General features: G+C 45.1%; 1 protein-coding gene across 4 annotated transcripts in view; it reads right to left on the reverse strand.

The window, feature by feature from the left end:
- Positions 1 to 443: 443 nt before the first annotated feature.
- The window catches only part of NRXN1 (neurexin 1), a 1,383,864-nt gene continuing 1,364,778 nt past the window's right edge, over positions 444 to 19,529 (reverse strand). For all 4 annotated transcript variants that reach the window (XM_006880912.1, XM_006880911.1, XM_006880913.1 and 1 more), the window contains one exon: positions 444 to 751. In XM_006880912.1, the coding sequence (XP_006880974.1) occupies positions 444 to 751 (308 nt within the window). The remainder of the gene's footprint in view (positions 752 to 19,529) is intronic.

Here is a 19,529-nt window from a genome sequence, read left to right on the forward strand (position 1 = left end):
AGCACTTTGGCTAAATCCAGGATCATAGGTAGCTTCTTTGTGTGTGTGTGTGTGTGTGTGTGTGTGTGTTGCGCCTTGATATTGTAATACTCCTTTGCTTTATGACTGCGGGCAGCCATCACTGTCTGTACGAAGGTCCCAGCAACATAAAGACAGGCAGAGTAAATGAAAAACACTGTGGAACTGAGGGAATTTATTGGCCCCTGTTTTGTTTTGTATTTATCTTTTTTTTTTCTGAGAAACAAGAGCGTGAGATACTTGTTTTTCTATATATATATATTTTTTTTTAAAAACAGTCTTTTCCTTCCTGATTGCATTCCCTGTCTTCTTGTTTTGTTTGTTTTGTATGTGCTTCGTAAAAAGGAAAGTAAAGAAGTTTGTATTATGTCGCAGGTAAAATGAAGACTATTTCTCTACACGCGTCCTTTGTTAGGGTGGTGGGATCAGACGTAATACTCTTTATCCTTGTTTTTCTTGTTTTTGTTGGCGCCTTTCGCACTGCTGGGCTGTTTCTCCTTGACCACGGCCCCGTTGGACTGGGCTGAGTTACTGATGTAGTTTCGACTCTCGTCCACGTGGTAGGAGCCTTCATCCCGGTTCCTGTACTTGTACATGGCGTAGAGGAGGATAAGGATGCATAGAGCCGCGGCAGCGACTATCCCGACCACCATGCCCGTGGTACTGCTGGACTCCCGGATCACCTCGGCCGAGCCTGGGTACGGCTCCCTTCCGCCTGCCCGGGTGGGGTTGGCTATGGAGAAAGGAGGAGAAGGCGGTGACTATGCAGTTCATAGACTCACAGAGAGGCTAGAGTCACATCTAACGTCTACTTCTGAGCCGGCAACTTCAACTCAACAGCTGCCCATGTTTTTATTTTTTTTTTTTTCAGGCTCAGTACCATCTTTATTTTTTTTTTCTCACTGTTTATTTACAAAATTCTAATACAAATCCTAACAAATTCTTTCCATTTTCTTCGCCCTCCCCAGCAAATTGTACAATCCAATGATTAATCCCCCCCTCCCCCTGCACATCCACATCCCTCTGCTTCCAGCCTCTCCCACCCCTCCTGGATCCTTATACTTCTTCCACGATAATGGTCTCATACAATATTTATCCTTGTGGGACTGAGTTAGTTCACTCAGCATAATGCTCTCCCAAGTTAGGTACTAATTGACAAAGTTATTGCTCCTGCGTGCTGCATAGTATTCCACTGTGTGAATGTACCATGATTACTCAACCCATTAGTTTGTGGTTGGCTATTTGGGCTGATTCCATGTCCTTGCAATGGTCGATAAAGTAGCTACTCCCATGGTTTTTTTTTTGGAGGGGGGGGTAGTTAAAAGGTTCTAATTCTCTACATTAACGACAAAATACAGCCAAGACAGCTCCCAAAATGTGCAGGGAGGCAGCTCAGCCTCAAGCCTCTGGGCTTTAATTGTCCAACAAAGTTCTCAGTCCTGCCAACATTGGCTTCCCCCAGCCCCCAGCCCCGTTCTCACTTCCTGTGCACCAGCTTAGCCATCACTGAGGTTGCCATCCCAGTCATGAGTGAGGGGAGGTCTATATCTTCTAGTGCTGGAAGAACTCCTTTCCCGTGGATTTTGAGGCTGTTCAGAGCTCAGGAGGAGATTGCCCACCTTTAACCCAATGCCTGGCTGGTGGTTTGAACCGCTGGAGAGGCACCACGTTTCAGTTCACAGCTCAGGCCCCTCAGATTAAATGACCAGAGTGAGAAATGCAGCCATTGCCTCCTGATCATAAAAAAACTAATGCCTCTCGATCAAGTAGAGGCATTCTGGTCGCTGGAAGGTTTGTAAGAGCTCAGGTGCTAAGAGTAAGGTCATCGGTTTGAATTCCCCCAGGGCTTCCTGAGGAAATAATCTGCTGCTCTGTGCTGTGACTGTAACAGCCGAGAAAAACTTACTTCTATGTCCCTGGAATATTGTAATCCTGTAAGGCACGGGGTTCAAACCTACCAGCTGCTTTGCAAGAGAAGGACGGGCAGTCTCCTCACCTGCGATTTACTGCCTCTGACATCTCACTGGAGGGTCAGCTAGCAATCGGTTCTGAATCAGCGCACAGCAGTCAACAATGAGAATCATTCAATTTGGTGGTTGTGTTTTTTTGCTACACATACTGATTAGTTAAAAGCAGGGGCCGCCTGTGTACCCTTAAATATGCTCAACTTATCTCTAAAGACTCATGGGGTAGAAATGCATAAACCTAACAAGTCAAATCAGGAAAACTCGACCGTGTCACATCAGCAAGCATCATTTTTGAAGAAGCCAACTATCATCACATAAGCTTTAAAGCTATTTGTAGATGCTGAATCAGGATAGCTGAGTAAAGGGTTAGTTTAAATTTGTGGTACCTTCAGTAAAGGGAAAGAGGTCAATACTGAATAAGCAGCTTATCTAGGAATTTTTCTAAGTCTAAATGGCAAAAGTAGAGTGTAATTTTAGACACAGCTTTGCAATTGTTTCCCTTTTTAAGATTGATATTTATTTCTGCAAGTATGTCGTTGGTAGGTTGGTAGGTTGCTGTTGAATCACAGCAGCCCTGTGAACCCTAGGCGATCCTCCCCTCTGAACAGACTGAATGAAGCCCATTGCTGCATCACTGTGTTCCTTCATCTGGTTTAGCGTCTTGCTATCTTGCGTTGACTGCCTGCCTTTCCAAGGATGATGCCCCTTTCCAAAGAGCAAGCCCTCCTAACAACATGTCCAACGCGTGTCAGACAAAGCTGTGTCACCCTTGCCTCTCAGGAGAACTCTGCTTTCACCTTTTCCAAGACCTATCTGTTTGCTTTGAGTTGGGTGTTTGGTTTTTGGTTTTGTTTTTGTGTGTGTGTGTGATTTTTATTTTTTTTTAAGTTGTTTATGGAATACTCACTTTTCTTATTTGTTGGAAGTGATTGGAATGATCACCAAAGTAACTTTGGAGAGAAAGTAAGAAACTACGTTCCTCGTTTTCAGTACTTTCTAGATTGGCTTTATTTAATTGAATTTCCACTGAATTTTGGAAGCTATAAATCACACGAGGCGATGCACCATCTTCCTTCAGCAGAGCTGCTGGTGGCTTTCAGCCCCAAGGCACTCCATCTTATGCAAAACTCCCTGTCAACTAGGCCACCATAACTTTGTGGGGAGCCCTCATGGCACAGTCTGTGGGTTCAAATCTGCCTGAGAAAAGTGAGCAGTCTCTTTCCAATCTCCTTCACAGCCTCCCACCCTTGATGGAGGGTCAGTGAAGCATCAGGTCCAACTGAATAGCAATGAGTATGAGTGATTAGATTGAAATCACATCTCCTTGCATGGGAATGACAGCCTTTTAAAACCTGCTGGTCTCAACTCAGGGATCTGGGGCTTCCCTATCTTTGTCTTGCACACCTGCTGATGAAACCTGGTCCATCAGAGTGGATGATAGATACACAAAGGGCTACTTAGGCTTTTTTGAGTCAACTCACAAAAATACCTATCCTATCTCCTCAGTGTAAACAAGACTCTTCCTTAGATATTAGAAATGAATTTCAGAACATCTTCTGATGTAACTATGACATATTGCCCTGGCAGAGTCTGGAGTCCGGGATCGCTTCAAACTACTGGAGAGCAATGGTGTCATTTTGAAGACTAAGGTGTGCCTGATACAGGCCATGGGCTTTTCAGTCACTTGCCATGCTGCTGGGAGCTGGATGATGAACAAGGATGGCAGGAGAATTATTGGATTGTGGTGCTGGAGAAGGGTACTGACTAGACCATGGACTGGCCAAAGAACAGAAGGTGTAGCCAGAGTGCTGCTTGGAGGCAGTGAGGGCAAAGTGTCATCTCATAGACTTTGGGCATGTTGTTGGTAGAGGCTGTTCCTTGGAGAGGGATGTCATGCTTGGAAAGGTGGATGGCTGGTGAAAGACAGAAGGACTCCCAAGGAAATGCTTTGACACCGTGACTGCTGCAGTGGCCTCAAGTGTACCAGAGGGGGTGAGGATGGTGCCAGATTCAGGCATGTTGTTCACAGGATCTCTGAGTTATACTCCACTCGACAGCACCTAATAGCAGCTGCTTTACTAACTCATGTGCCTTTACGTATTGTTTACTGTCTTAACCTATATCCTCTTCCTATATCTTAACCATAGAGAAAAGGTCACCTGTAAGAGCTAGTCCACTACAAATGACTTCACTTTCCAAATATTACTCTTGGTGAACTCTGCAGTCTGAAAGGAAATAATCTCAAAATTGTGTGTTTATTGGATAAACACAAGTGAGAAAAGGAGGATTCAAGAAGACTCTGAGTGTGCTTTTATTCCCTTACCTTTAAACCTATTTCAGCAAATGACTTTTAGTATTTGTACAAATGTTCTTAATGGGGTTTATAAGCAGCCATATAGCTCCACAGTGCAGTTTCCAAACATCACCAAAGTGGCATCTACATAAACAAAGCTTTCTTGCTGTTATTTTTCCTTCCCAGCAAGGTGGCCTCACAATTGTAGTCATTTGCAAAGCAATAGCTCTCAGTCTCAGTGCTGCAATGTGCTATGTTCCGGAGCTACCAAATGCAGCAGGCTGAGATTATCTCCACGCTGAATATGCCACACCTTATTTTACAAAAGCCCATGTAATGTTACTGAATAAAAACCCCCTGCGAGTTGCTCCTATGGCCAAGGCAGATGGAGACAAAGGCTATATAATCCACAGCCTTTGATGCCAGGAAATTAATTTCCTCTCTGGACGAGTAGAAGCGACTGCAGGAACTCTGTCACTGCCTGGCAAAGCAAAGGCGGTATTTTCTCTTTCAAATACAGTCATTGTGCCCAAGATCTGCCAATTAGCTCGGTTGCTAACTTCGCTAAATGGCAACTTTCTCCTTGCTCATTTTGTCGAACATTCTTTGATCACAGAGTCTGAAGAGCTGAAACAAGGAATTCCATTTAAATGTTGCCCCAACCAGTTTTTCCCAGCTGATGGAGTGCATTAATTTGAAATACATTTTCACAATTATATCACTTGTCTTATCAGGAGAAAACAGTGGGAGTAGAGATAAAAATCTTAATAATACAGCTTGGCTAGTCACATTCAGGGGTTTAATGGAAGATACGGTGTCAATGTTCATATGAAGAATACAAAAGTAAAGGCTGCCTGTGACCTTTATTTTGATATATTATCTGTTCCAAACCCAAGTGTGTACCTAGTAAAACATATGAAGGTTAAAACTAGGAAGAGTTAACAGGCACTAAGAACAGGACTTCCATTTTTCCCTTATGTATTTTAACAAACACCTCCTGTTTAAGGCAAATACTGTTTTTGCAATGTGTCACTTAAGTCTAGCTAACTAGAAAATTCTGTGTAATTATAAACATGGTATTTAAAATATTCACCTATCAGTTATGAAATGTACCGTCAAGTTGGAACCAAACCACCAGAAGCTCTCTTTTTAAAGAACTTATTTAAAAGCAAGGGAGGAGCACTGGTGGCCTCGTGGCAAGAAGCTTCACTTCAATCCGAAAGGCACATGGCTGGGATCCACCAGCTGCTCCTTGGAAGAAGAATGGTTAATCTCTTCCCGTGGCTCGGAAAACCCACCGGAGGGGCAGCTAGGGGTTGATTCCAACTCAGTGTGCACAACAACAATACTTATAAACAAATTACTCCTAAAAAGATCCAGTTTATAAACATCTTATGCTATTTTTCTAGAGTCTGTTAAAAAATTAATTTTTAACAGTTATCACAAATACTGATGAAGGTTTGCATATAATACACAGTTGTCTTCATGTTCCATTCATTAATAGATTATGTCTGAACCATAAAGTTTTGAAGGGTCATCCCTCCATAGGGTATACACACAAAGGGGAGAGAATTTTAAATTCATTTCTGAATTGAATTATCATTAGTAGTTTATGCTGATGACCACTGAATAAATTCAGGGCTCTTCTTATTTAAACTTCTAGAATAACATAAATGACTAATAAGTTAAGTATCTTCTCATGTAATTTGCTTTAATTTTTACTTAAAGTGACATACAGCCATGGCTTTTACCCTTTATAACAATGTGAACAGAAGAAATGGAATTGAAAAGAAACAAACAAACAAAAAAACCCATAAGCAATTCTTAGATCTTAATGGTTTTGAGAATCTGGCCTTCTCTATATATTCTATGATAAAATGAAACTACAGGTATCTTTAAAATTAATTAAAGAAACTACCATATATTTTTCTCAGAGGTTCTGAAAAACATAGGTGTTACTCGTAGCACTAGGCAGCTCTGGTCACTTAGTCTAGAGGAGTTAGGGTGCTGATCCAAACAAAGGCTGTGCCTCTGAGGGGTTGAAATCCACCAGGGCGTCTAAGATAGAAAGACGGACCGGCTCCTCCCATGAGATTTACAGCCTCCACAATCCAAGAAAGGGTCAACCAGGAGCTGGAGCTGACTCACAGCAGTGAGCTGAGTTCTTTTTCTCCATGCCCGCATGCAGTGCAAACAAGCAGTAAGTGAGAGAAGCGGCCATCAATAAGTCGAAAGGACTAACGAGCAAGAAGGTCTTTGAGAATAAAAGTGTACCCGCCCCACGTCGTGGTATGTTCATGGTCACCTCACAGGACAATGATTAAGTGGTCCTGCGGAACTGATGCCTTTGAATGAAGATACTGGTAAACCTACTGAATAACTCCGTCTCCCATACTTTGGGCTTGTGGCCAGAAGGGACCAGTCCTTGGAGAAGGACATCCTGCTCAGGAGGGTGGATGGACAGCACAGGAGAGGGAGACTCCAGATGAGATGGAGTGATACAGTGACTGGGGCAGTGGGGGTTGGTGTGTCGGAGTCCGTGAGACTGGCTCAGGACAGGGCAGGCTTCAGAGCTGCTGTACACAGGTCGCTGTGAGTTGCAAGTGACTCAATAACACACAACAATAACAACTGAAGAGCCAACCCGTGGACTGTCAAATAACCCAAACAAATGTGTCTTAGAGACAGACAGCCAAAATACTCAGTGGAAGCAAAACGGATGACCTCCTCGCACATGCTTTGAACGTGTTCTATCAGGAGAGATCAGTCCTGGAGAAAGAGATCATTGTTATAGATGCCACAAAACACAAGGACGAGCCTTAACCCAATGGACTGACAAAGAGGATGAAATGATGAACTGAAGCCCAGCAGTGGTGGAGGAGATGCAGGGCCGGCCAGCTTTTCATTCTGTCTGTCATCTGATGTGGCTGTAAATCAGATTTAAAACTAGGTAGTGCCTAACAACAACTTAACAGAATAAGTGAAAGTGATTCAGAGAGGGAGTTGAAAGAATGAAAGATAAGACGAAGCTCGTGAAGGCAGCGCACTCTCTTGGCCTTCGGGTTACAAGGAATCCAGACCCTGTGGTTCTGGAGAAGAGAACTGAATATACCATGGACGGCTAGGAGAACAAACAGGTTTGTCCTGGAGAGGGTGAAGCCAGAATGTTCCCTGGAGTCAAGGATTCTGAAGCTTCGTCTGACATACTTTCGGCATGTTACAAGGAGGGACTGGTCCTTGGAGAGGGACATCATGTTTGGCAGAGTGTAGTGACGTGCAAGAGAGGAAGACCCTTGATGAGATGGATCGATTCAGTGTTTGGGGGAATGGGAGTAGGTGTGTTGGAGACAGCGAGGTTGGCACAGGATAGAGTTGGTTTCAGAGCTGTTGTACATGGGGTCGCTATGAGTTGCAAGCCACTCTATGGCATGTAATAACAACAACAATAACAACAACTGATTACTACTTAAAAAACTCCAAAGCAACCAGGTAGAGAGGTTTGCCACTTAAACTTCGCATGGGAGTTGTGTATGAACCAATTTGCTACTTCTCAATTGTCTCCATTTATCATTTTGCCTTCGGGTGTCCAGCGGTAGTAAGTCATGCTGCAATCCTAAAGGCACGCGATTCAAATCTCCCAGCTGCTCTGTAAGAAGATGAACAATCTCCTCCCGTGTGATCACCCACCTGTCTCCTGGGAGGAGGGGGTGAATCTGAACAGCACGCCTTTGTAAGTGCAGTGCAACTTCTTACCCCCAGACCTCTGGCGTGCCCCCTAGGCAATTCACTGCCTCTGAACACCTGCTCAAGGGTCAGCTGTGGTTGGGTTCTGACTTGATGACGCTCAACAACAATCTTTTTACTTGACACAAGCGGGACACAAAGCCTGCATTCGTTTAGCCAATAGGATTCACATCTGATGTTCTGAAAGAACAGAACATTCTAATAGATACATTTTGTGATATTAATGTGAGTCTTCCCCCCACCCCCAAGAGGTTTCACTTTGCAGTAGAAAGCATCTGACATCCTTTGCTGATTTCTCCTGACATCAGAAAAGTAATCATAAAATACTGTTACTAAAAATTAAAACGTCTCTTGATTTTGCATTTGTCCCCTTCTGTACTAGAAATGGTGCTAAATGCCACCATTTCCTTGACACAGAGTGATGGTTTGGGGGGTGGGGTGGCCTTTTATTTCCATTCATGAGTTCACCAAGGCAATAATCACCCCATCAAATGCTCTTTTTATCACTCAAATTGTCACTTTTATGAACCTATTTAGTATACTTGGGTGAGCTGTGCTTGCACTGTAATCTTAGGATATTTATGTTGTTTCCAAAGTTAGCTTTGCTGGGTGAGTCCGTCGTCTCTTGGCAACTCTACTGCTCATTTTATTTCGTGTCTAGAGAATGTTAGTGCCTGAGTATGTCATCAACCGTGACCCCGTCACACCGAGGAAGAAGCCATTCTTTCACTGTCTACTGGTGGCAACAGAAATTCAACCTTTGAGTTTTGAAAGGGGGGGGGCAAAATGCTAGGAGAATATAAAAATTTGTCGGGGGCAGGGAGGAAATAATAACCTATCCATAATAAAAACATAAAATGTACTATGTATTTTGGACCAAGAGGAGGATATAAAAGATCATAAAACTCTCCAATGCAGAACATATCAATTTTCCACTCTACGCACTATCCGTCCTGTTTCTTAGTGTTCCTTTCTGTAACCTATTGATAAGATTTATTGAGGGTCCCCCCTTCACAAAGAGTCTTTCACCAATCCTTTTTTGATTGTTTGTTTTTATCATAGATTTAAAATATAAAATAGATTAAAAATAGAAAAGTTTCCACGGCTCCCCCATCTGGTAATAACCATTTCCTAAAACCATCCCATTTAAGCCAGAGTTCTGTATTGTGTCATAATAGACGTAGAAGTTATATCTAGGCTAGTCTTGAAAATGGTTTCAGATTTACCAGGGAAGGTTTGACTTTTCCAAGACCCAGTTTCATAAATGCTGTGAAAAGAAAATTGGAATTGTAGACTCCTGGGGTGTTTGTGAATTGAGATTAGCAGAGGTCTTATTTCTCTCATAACGGGGCGGGGGGAAGTTTCTCGGTTTTCTTCCCCCCTCGTTTTTGTGCTTTAGATCATAACTGTTTCTTCGAGCCTACATTGTATTAATCACTCAAAAAGAAATGCATGTTTCGAAGCCACACTTACAAGAAGCAGGTATGGGATGGTTTTGATCACATGCACTGATGTGAACGCCTCCTGTGAGGAGTGAGGGAGGCTGGATGTCTCCCGTCACTGCCACCCTCTCCTCAGCTCCGTCCATGGTCTGGACATGCATGTCGTGCCTGTGGGTCAGACAAGGAGCTTAAAGCCAGACGTGCTTGACATATCTTCTCGTTTCCTCAATGAACTGGAGAGTCCAAGGAACTTCGAAATCAATAAAGCCGTGGCCCCCGACTGGTCGCTAAGAAGGACACGCATCCACTGCTTTCCAGACAGCCAACGAACGGCTGTAACTGAGGGGATCGTCGGCCACTCCAGACAGGTAGGACTTGCACAGGGAGAGACTCTAAGCGCACAAAGACTCCACGTCTGAGAGGTACCTTCTACCAGCACAAGTCACCACTCTAAGCTGGCATCAGTGTTACACAAGACGCAGTGGACAAGCACAGCCAGTACAGCTTTGGTGCCACTGACTGGAGCAGACGGGAAATGCACGTTCTGCTCTACCTCCATGGGAAGCTTGGTGGCCTGGTCCCCAAGGGATGGCACTGTTAACTGACAGGTGGTGCCTCCAGTGGACAGGGGCAGACAGACAGTCTCCTACCATGCGGTTTACAGTTCCTAAAAACCCACTGGGTAATCAGCTTTCAGGAAGCTCTGACCCCACAGCAGTGAGCGAAGTATGGAATTACCGTAGAGGCTATGAACTGCTACACACCTCAGTCATCAAGCTTCGTACGGTTTTACACAACCATTGGGCCTGGAAGGTTCTTGGAGGACCCTTGCAGGTGTCCAAAGTCCACTATTCTGATGGCTTTTCATAGACTGCCTATGACTAAGCCAAGTTGGTCCTCTCGTGCCAGACAGAGTTAGTCATAGTTCCGTTGTTGTTCTCCTCTGTCTGAATATTGGAAGGGTACTTAATCTTCAGGGTTTGACTGAAATACTGACTCTGCCAGGACAATTTCTAAGATGGTATCTCTCTCTGGTTCTGTGCCAGGGCTGTTGCTAGGAACTGAGGGGACAGATGGTAATGAAACACACTCAATATCTATGTCCATAGACCTTGAGATATACGATCCATGGTAGCTTTGTGGCTGTGCTATTAGCCAAAAGGTCAGTTGTTCAAATCCACCAAAACAAAGGAAATCTCCTGAAAAGGTTTTCAGGCTTGCAAAGCCGATGGAGGGAAGCCAGGAATGAGTCAGATTCAACTCAGAGGTGGTGGTTGTTGTTAAGTGCCGTCGAGTTGGAGGCAACTCATAGCGACCCTATGAACGAAAGACCTGGACACCTGTATAACTCTTGTCCCTTCTCCAGGTTCATGGGGTTGCTAGAGGCAAGCTATTACAGAAGTGGATGCCACTCCTGCTTCCAAGCTTGTTTTCATCGGGAGCGCCACCAAATACTGTCCACCATGGGTAACCATTCTCTCATTTGACACATTAGTGTCACAGTGTTCAGCATCACAGCCACCACGAGTTACCTCTGTACAGCAAGTGGACACACCAGGGCTATATGACCTAGAAGAATGTTTGACCGAAAACAAGTAAAGTCAGGCCTGAGGGCTGCGGGTTAGAGTCACCCACCATTGGCTTGGGAGCATGACTTTCTGTCCACTAAGCCAACTGTTCTCTCTCTGTGCTGTTGTTGTTAAATGCCATCAACAACTCAGAGGTAGAGATCCCCCCCAATATCTCTATCTCTGTCTCTATCTCTTATCGTTATCTACCTACATTGATCCTTATTATTTAGACTAAGAGGTTAGAAGACGGTGATGAGCTAGTGAAATGCATTCTAGGTCCTGGAACAGGCGTACAGGGTTAGACAAGTGAAATGTAGAGGGGGAAAACCTAGCCTATAGCATGGCCTTGAGCAAGGAAAGAGCCTGCATTTTGGGAACGAAGTAAAAATAAAAACCAGAGTGGCTAGATAGTGAGAACACAGAGAGCAAGCAATGGACTGAATCTGCCAAGGATGGATGGATGGATGGATGGATGGATAGATAGATGATCTCCTATAGGTTCATAGCATCTCTATGAACAAAAGATCTGAACCCTGTTCTATCCTGCACCATCCTCACACTGCCTGACACACAGAGACTATTGCAGCAGTCACTGTTGTCAGTCCACCTGCTTGAGGGTCTTCCTCTCCTCCGCCGACCCTCCACCCTTCCCAGCATCATGTCCCTCTCTAAGGAATAGCCCCTCCTAGCAACATGTCCAAAGTGTGTGAGGCAAAGCCTCATCATTCTTGCCTCCAAAGAGCACCCCAGCTGCACCCTCTCTAAGGCATATCTATTAATTTTCTTTGCCATCCACGGGCTGTTCAGTGCTCTTCTCAAACACCACAGCTCAAAGGTATCAATTCTTTTTCTGTCATCCTTATTCACTGTCCAGGTCTCGGATGCATAGTTAGTCATTGGAAAGGCCATGGCCTGAATCAGATGCACCTTAGTCCTCAAACTGACATCACTACTCCTCAATAATAAGTATGTTACTATACCAGTCATTTATTAGGGATCCTATATTGTCCTGACTAAAGAATTTATGCCTTTGAATTGTCGTATTGGTAAAGAGTGTTGAGTATACCATGGATGACCCCTGCAACAAGAAATAAAAGCAACCCAAAACCCCACAACAAAATAAAAAAAGTCAAAACACAATCAGAGAAATCTTTGTTGGAAGAAGTGCAACCAGTGTGCTGCTTAGACGCCAAGAGGGTAAAACTTCATCGGGACGGCATTGGGCGTATTGTCAGGAAGGTCAAGCAGGCCCTGTCCCTGGGCACAGATAGCATGGGAAAGGTGGAGTGTTGGCAAAGGAGAGGATGACCTTCAATGAGAGGGACTGTGATACAGATCGCACAGTGTCTGTAACCACGGCCCGTGAGCATGTCGGAGATGGTGAAGATGGAGCAGGAGATGGCAAGCTTCAGATCTGTGCTTGACACTCCTGGTCCTGCAAGAGGTTCAGCGCGAGCTTGTCTGGATTCAACACAGTAACTGGAGAAATTTCCAGGGTCCACCGCAAACTTCCCTCCTGTTGCTGTTAGCAAAAAGGAGACTGACAAATCAGGTCAAACTGTCCGTAATTTGCTTCTGCTTGACAATCACAGACACTCCCCAGGCTCCCTGGCTTTGAAACAGGTTTTCTTGACGACTGTGCTTTGCTTTAAAAATGTATTCTGTTTGGAAATGCAAGGATTCTGAAGCTTCATCTGACATACTTTGGACATGTGGCAAGAAGAGACCAGTCCTCGGAGGGGGACGTCATGCTTGGGAGGGTGGAGAGACAGCGCAAGAGGGGAAGACCCTTTATGAGATACATTGATTCAGTCAATGAGGTAATGGGGTAGGTATACAATAAGATTGGCAAGGGATAAAACAGGGTTTAGGGCTGTTGTACATAGGATCACTATGAGTTGTTACGACTCCATGGCACACAAGAAGGAAGGGCTTATTTGGAAAGGTAGGTGACCCTCCCCATAGCTAAATTCTCCTCAGCCAAGTTTACAGATAGCAATACAGCTGCTCTTCCTGGGAACTTGATCCACTGTAACTGAGTTGATTCCAACTCCTAGTGACCCAAGGACAGCATGTGACTAGCCCGGAGGGTCCAAAGCTACAGATCCTTATGGAAGCGGACGCTTCATCTCTGTTCCATGGGTGAGCGGGTGGTGGGTTTGAACTGCTCACCTTTTTGTTAGCAGCAGAATGCCCTAACCACAGCACCACGAGCATTCCTCACTGACTCCAACACCCAGGGATGCGCAACTTTGGTAGATACTTTTAGAAAAAAAATTAATTCGTTTTCTGTTAGTCACTCTTAAGATTTGTTTGATGTTTTTACAAAAAGCATGTTGAGTAACTAGTAACTTCTCTTCACGCCTTCCAAGGACTCCTGGGTTCATAAAAGTGCAAAACCTGGATAGTGATTTTAACAAGAACAGTCAGGAGAGTGTTGTGTGTGTGTAAGCTACTGACTTCCAAATACCTCACAGAAATTTCTAGACTATAGTGCAGGGATTTCTCTTTTTCTTTTCTTAGATTTATAGATAATGCTAGACTTTTGAAGAGCTCCAGGCAAGATTTCACAATTTTTTGAGGTCAAATATATGAATACATGTATTATTAAAACCCTTTTTCTTCAGCCTATTCCCAAGTGTCTCACAGATTTACTCTCAGTAGATATATTATGTTGCATACAGCTACTAAAACGTCTCTTTTGTCACTATAACCTCTAGTACTCTTCTATTATTAACTTTAAAAAAAATCATTAGATGCTAACAATATTGAATCAGGGAGTGATGGCATCGTTGGTGGGCAGCTCTGGTAGCCTAGTGGGAAGAAGGTGTACTGCAGTTCCAAAGGCACATGGTTCGAGGCTACCAGCTGCTCTGCAGGAGACAAGCTGGGCAGTCTCCTCCCGAAAACCTGGCAGAGGGTCGTCTTTGTATGGGTCGGTTCCAGCTAGAAGGCACACAACAGACTCGATGATGGTAGGGAGCTCTGCTAGCCTAGTGCTGAGAAGCTGTGCCACAGTCTCAAAGGCACATGGTTCAAATCCAACAGCTGCTCCTCAGAAGAAGGATGGACATTCTCCTCCCCTGTGATTCACTGCCTCTGAAAACCCGCTGGAGGGCCAGCTATGGGTCAGTTTTGAATTGACAGCACATACCAACAACAACTTATGGATGTAGGGTGCTCAGGAGCCTAGTTTTAGGAGATTGCATGGCCAACCCAGAGGTACTGAGTTCAAATCCATCAGCTGCTCTAGATGGGTAATCTCCTTCACACAATTTGTTGTTGTTATATTCTATCAAGTCACCTGTGACTCATAGTGACCCTATGTACAGCAGCTCTGAAGCCTGCCCTGCCCTGAGCCAGTCCCACTGACCCCGACACACCTACCCCCATTGCTGTAGTTACTGTATCAATCCATCTCTCTCCTGTGCCGTTCCTCCACCCTTCTGAGCATGATGTCCTTCTCCAAGAATCAGTCCCTCCTGGCCACATGCCCAAAGTATGTGAGATGGAGCTTCAAAATCCTAGCCTCCAAGGAGAAACTTGGTTTCACCTTCTCCAGGACAGACCTGTTTGTTTTCTTGGCGGTCCATGGTGTATGTTCAAGACTCTTCTCCAGCACCAGAACTCAAAGGCATCGATTCTTCTTCTGTCATCCCTAGTCATTGTCCAGCTTTCTGATGCATGATAAGTAATTGTGAAGACCATGGCCTGGATCAGGTGCACCTCAGTCTCTAGACTGACATCGCTGCTTCTCAGTACTCTGGAAAGGTCTCTGACAGTCAAATTACCTAATGCAATTTGCCTTTTGATTTTCTTTGTTCTTGTGTCAAGACTGTTGACTCTGGAGCCGAGCAAGCTGTAATGGCTAACAACCTCAATCTCTTCTCCATCTATCACAGTGCTGCCAACTGGCCCACTGGTGAGAATCTTTGTCTCCTTGATGCTGAGCTTCAGTCCATATTGAAGACTGCCATTTACAGCTTCCAAAAACTTGCCAGGAGTCAGTGATGAGTCACTTAGAACAGGATGGTACTGAGTGATAAGGGAAATGATCATGATGGTTGTAAACGATAAGGAAAATTACAATTTCAATCACACAGTGTGTCTGCATTTCTTACAGCTGCAGAAGCCTCCCTTGTGTCACTTTTTTTACCTTTCTGAGAGACAGGGTTCATTTATAAGCCACTGTCATCCTGCCCCGTGTTCTTTGATGCTCCACGCCTGCTCTTTCCAGGAGGAAGAGCGTAAAGCCCGCGGGGTCTGAGAACAGCGAGGCAGAGAGGTAAAATGAATGTCACCTAAGACATTCCGGTCGAACCACTGCTCCCGGCGTGGGAAGTGACCCCAGGCAAGCTCTTGCCTGTTGCTGGCCATTTCTTCCACTGAAACATAACGGAGATACCTAAGTGGTAATTTGAGTCCATGCGTGGATCAGACCAGGTGGGACCCTGAATGCAGAGTCCTCGGACATGGAGAAAACAGTACACAAAGGCAACGAGGGGCCGCTTGTTCTCCCAATGTCTTCCTCACCTCAGGAAATGAGGAAGGAGTTCCCTCCAGCCTTTCTGTAGTCCTCCAGTGTGTACTAAATGCCATGGCTTTGCCAGCTCTGCTGATGGCCAAGGACAGAATGTCCATGGCCACAGTTGTATCACTGTGATGTCTCCTTCAGGAAGGGAGGACTTTTACAATTCCAGACATCACAGTGCCACACATGGGACGTGTCGGTGTTTGTTAAATACACTCTTTGTGGATCACTGCTCTGACATCTGTGGTCGGCTGCTGCTGTAAACCCTTGAGCCGCAACCAACCCACAGCTGACCGTCCAGTAGCTTTTCCGAGTCAGCCAGTAGCAAAGGAGAAGCCTGCCCATCTTTCTCTGACGGAGCAGCTGGTGGATACGAACCACATACATTAGCGTTGGCAGTGCAGTTCCTTAGCACGAGGCCACCAGAGAGTGAGCTCAATCTTTTTCTTCTGTCTCTGTCTCTCTCTCTCCCTCTCCCTCACTACCTCCCTCTCCAATGAAGAAAGAGATTTTAAGTTTGTACATGTCATGAACCTGATCACTCAGGACCACTCTTTGGCAAGAGCCAAAAGCAGGTCTTCATCAGTGTTGGAAACTGTAGTTTTGGTAGTTTCCCCTCTATTAGCAAGGTAAACACAGTATCATTTGTGTTTATTCATCTGCGGTGCACACGTTCCCATTTCCATCACATCAGCGCTCCTGCTTCTCAGTGTGGCTGACCTCTGTCTCCCCATGTATTTCTCCTTCAAGCATCTTTTCAAAGATAACTTTCCTGACACGGATGGAGTACCCAAGTTAAGCAAAAGCGTAGCTACAGAGTATTAAGATCAAGCACATGTTTCCTTTCCTCCACCTGTTTACTTGGTAATCCAGCATCCCATGAAATGAACAGCTCTTTTCCCAATAGTGTTACGTTTTATTTCTAACATTGTTACTTAGTACAGTTCTTCCTTCCACCTTCTAGAATTCCCTGGTACTTTCTAGATGAAATCTAGCATGCAGTTCTGCTATAGGGTGAGGGCAGTGCCATGCCTACCTCCCCGCGCCCTGGGTTCTTCCTTCCACCTTCTAGAATTCCCTGGTACTTTCTAGATGAAATCTAGCATGCAGTTCTGCTATAGGGTGAGGGCAGCGCCATGCCTACCTCCCCACGCCCTGGGTTCCTGCCCAGGCGCCTTCCCAGAGGAAGTGACTGGGGGGACGGGGCCGAGCGTGGCGGAGTTCCTGCCTCAGCGTTGCTCTGTTCTCTCTGGGTGATCATCTTTATATTCCTGTCATGAACCTACTGCTGTCTCAATTTTCTTTTGTTGGGAAAAGATCACATTCTTTCTGGTGAAAGTGCAATCGCTGAGGTGAAAGATTAGCCAGCTTCCCCTCTGAGCCCATTAGAGGGAAGCATGTCAAGGCTAGAATTAGGAAATAGAGAAGGCATCCATCATGGGCCTGCATGTGCAGGTGGGGGCCTGCGTGTGCAGGGTGGGGCCTGCCTGGGAAAGTCACGCTGCGCCGAAGAGTCGGGATGTCTTAGGCAGAAGAGCAAGGGGATTATGATAGCAGGCAGGAAAGCTAACCATTCTTGTCCTCACAAACTCTATAGGGCAAAAGTCTAAATTTTTCCCCCCTCCCAAAACAAGAACAGCAAATGAGGTGCGCCCTTCCTGTCATCCAAGCAACTTAAGTTTATCCCCCTGAGCCTGGCCCTTGTTTGACCAGCTTTATAGGGGTTACTGGGAACAGCTGTATGGTCACAGAACTTAGAAACAAAACAATTTTGCAGGTGCCAGGGACATGATTCATGCTCTCGCCTTCTTTAAGGTATAGATTTCCTCTCTGCCCGCATGATGTGGCTTACTATTTGGGGTTGGTTTGTGTGTGTGTGTGGTGGGGGTTGCTGTGTGTACCCACAAGTTGAAACTAACTCATACTTGACCCTCTGCTGGCCTAGGGGTAAGAAACTGAGCTGCAATCCCAAAGGCACATTGTTGAAATCCACCAGCTGCTTTGCAGGAGAAGGATGGGATTTACTGCTTCTGAAAACCCGCTTGACGGTCACCTGTGAGTCGGTATCAGCCTGAGCGCACACACCACCAAGAGCAGCAAATTTCACCAGAGGCGACTGTCCATCTCTTCGGCCATAGCGCAGCTGGTGGATTTGAACCACAAGGTTTGCGGTTGGCAGCGCAGCTCCTTACCACTCAGCCACCAGAGCTGACTGGCCAAGTCTGAAGCATAATGCTTGAAGTAGTGCATAGGTGAGTAATGATTCAGACTTCACAGCCTGTGCTAGCAATGCAGCTCGTGCTTTCTGGAATGCGTTACTAAGACCTGATATGTATGATCAAAGATTTGCTGTGGCGTGCTGCATGTTTTCATTGTCTCATCATCGTAACAAGATATCAGACATGTATCGTGCGGGGGAGAAAAAGTTCAGTGAATGCTCGTTTATTACACAGCAAGGGGCTTTGCGAAGAACTTGAGCTAAGACTTGACCTAACCCACAGCACGTGGCAACTGGTACTTCTAACAGTTCGCTTACTTAATCTATGACTTCTGCTGCAGGAGTATCTTTTGCAAATCCGTGTTTAAACCAGAAAAGGTAGCAAAGCATCTTCTCTCTGCATGTATCCCAAGTGCCAGGTCTTTTCTTTTTTTTTTTTTTTAATGTTTTTTTATTTTATTATTTTTGTGTGCGTGTACCGTCAAATCAGATCTGACTGGTACAGGAGGAGATTGCCCCTCCTTCCCCGGCAGAGCATCTGGTGGATTTGAACCATGAGCCTCTGGGATTGTAGCTGCAGCTTCTTGCCAGTGCCAGGTCTTTTCTAATACTCCAGTGATGGTTAAGAAGTCACTTACGGGGATAATGAGTCAATCAAGAAGCCACTGGGCTCACACGAGGCCTGTAGGTTGAAGCATAATGTGTCATTTGTTGCTGCTTGGAGTACACGAGCCAACACAAGAAGGTGCCTTGGCTGGCTCTTCACACAGGCAAGGAGCGCTGAGGAATGACATTCAGACTATGCTGGCTTACCTCCGATAGCATCAGACGAAATGTAATTAAGGCAGAACTCAGAAAGCGCCAAAGGGAAATGGATTTCACTCTGAAAGCAGGTCTTTGACACAAATTACAAGAGAACATGATTTCATTCTTCCTGGGTTTCAGGTTTTCAAAGGGAGGCAGCCACTTCCACACCCAGCACTTTTGAAAACCTATGCTCCATTTCGCTCGTCGAGGCTGGTGACTATTTCAGAGCACGGTATCGCGTCTCACTGAGTCCTTTGGCGTTCAGTAGAATATTCAATGCTCTTTAGAAATGTTGAAATAGGACTTTAGCACTTTCTGGTAAAGACCCATAATGCAAAACTGGTTAAGACGGAAAACAAGAAGCTCAGCTAATAGTTGAGTTGACATTGTTGAGACTCCGGGTAACTCAGAGGAGAAATGAGCTGCTGAGAGTTTCCAATGCCTGATTTTTCAGAAGGGCCTAAGTGTTTCTTTCAAAGGATCTCTGGATTTTTAATGACTTGTCTTTTTAGTTAGCTTCACTGTTGGCGCCACCCCGGGGCCTCTTGAGCTGGTTCATGCCAGATGCATGAAGGTTGCTGGCTTTTTGGTGTATTTTGATTTCAATTTGTTTTGTATTCTCTAATGAACAAAGGATGATACCCTTGATATCCTCACACAACTCACTGGAATGTGGTATCAGGATTGGTGGAAGATCTAGCAACAATCTGTGTTATGCAGATGACACAACCCTGCTCGCTGAAACTGAGGAAGACCTCATGCACTTGCTGCAGATTGTCAAGGACTACAGCCTCCAATATGGATTGAGGTTCAATTGTCAAGAAGACAAAGATTCTCACCACTGAACCAATTGGCAGCATCAGGATGGATGGTGAAGAGACTGAGATTGTTCACACCTTTAGTTTTCTTGGCTCCACAGTCAACACTCTTGGCACCAG

This window comes from Elephantulus edwardii, unplaced genomic scaffold, assembly GCF_000299155.1.
Source record: "Elephantulus edwardii isolate Elephantulus edwardi_28Jun2011 unplaced genomic scaffold, EleEdw1.0 scaffold00011, whole genome shotgun sequence".
Lineage (NCBI taxonomy): Eukaryota > Metazoa > Chordata > Mammalia > Macroscelidea > Macroscelididae > Elephantulus > Elephantulus edwardii.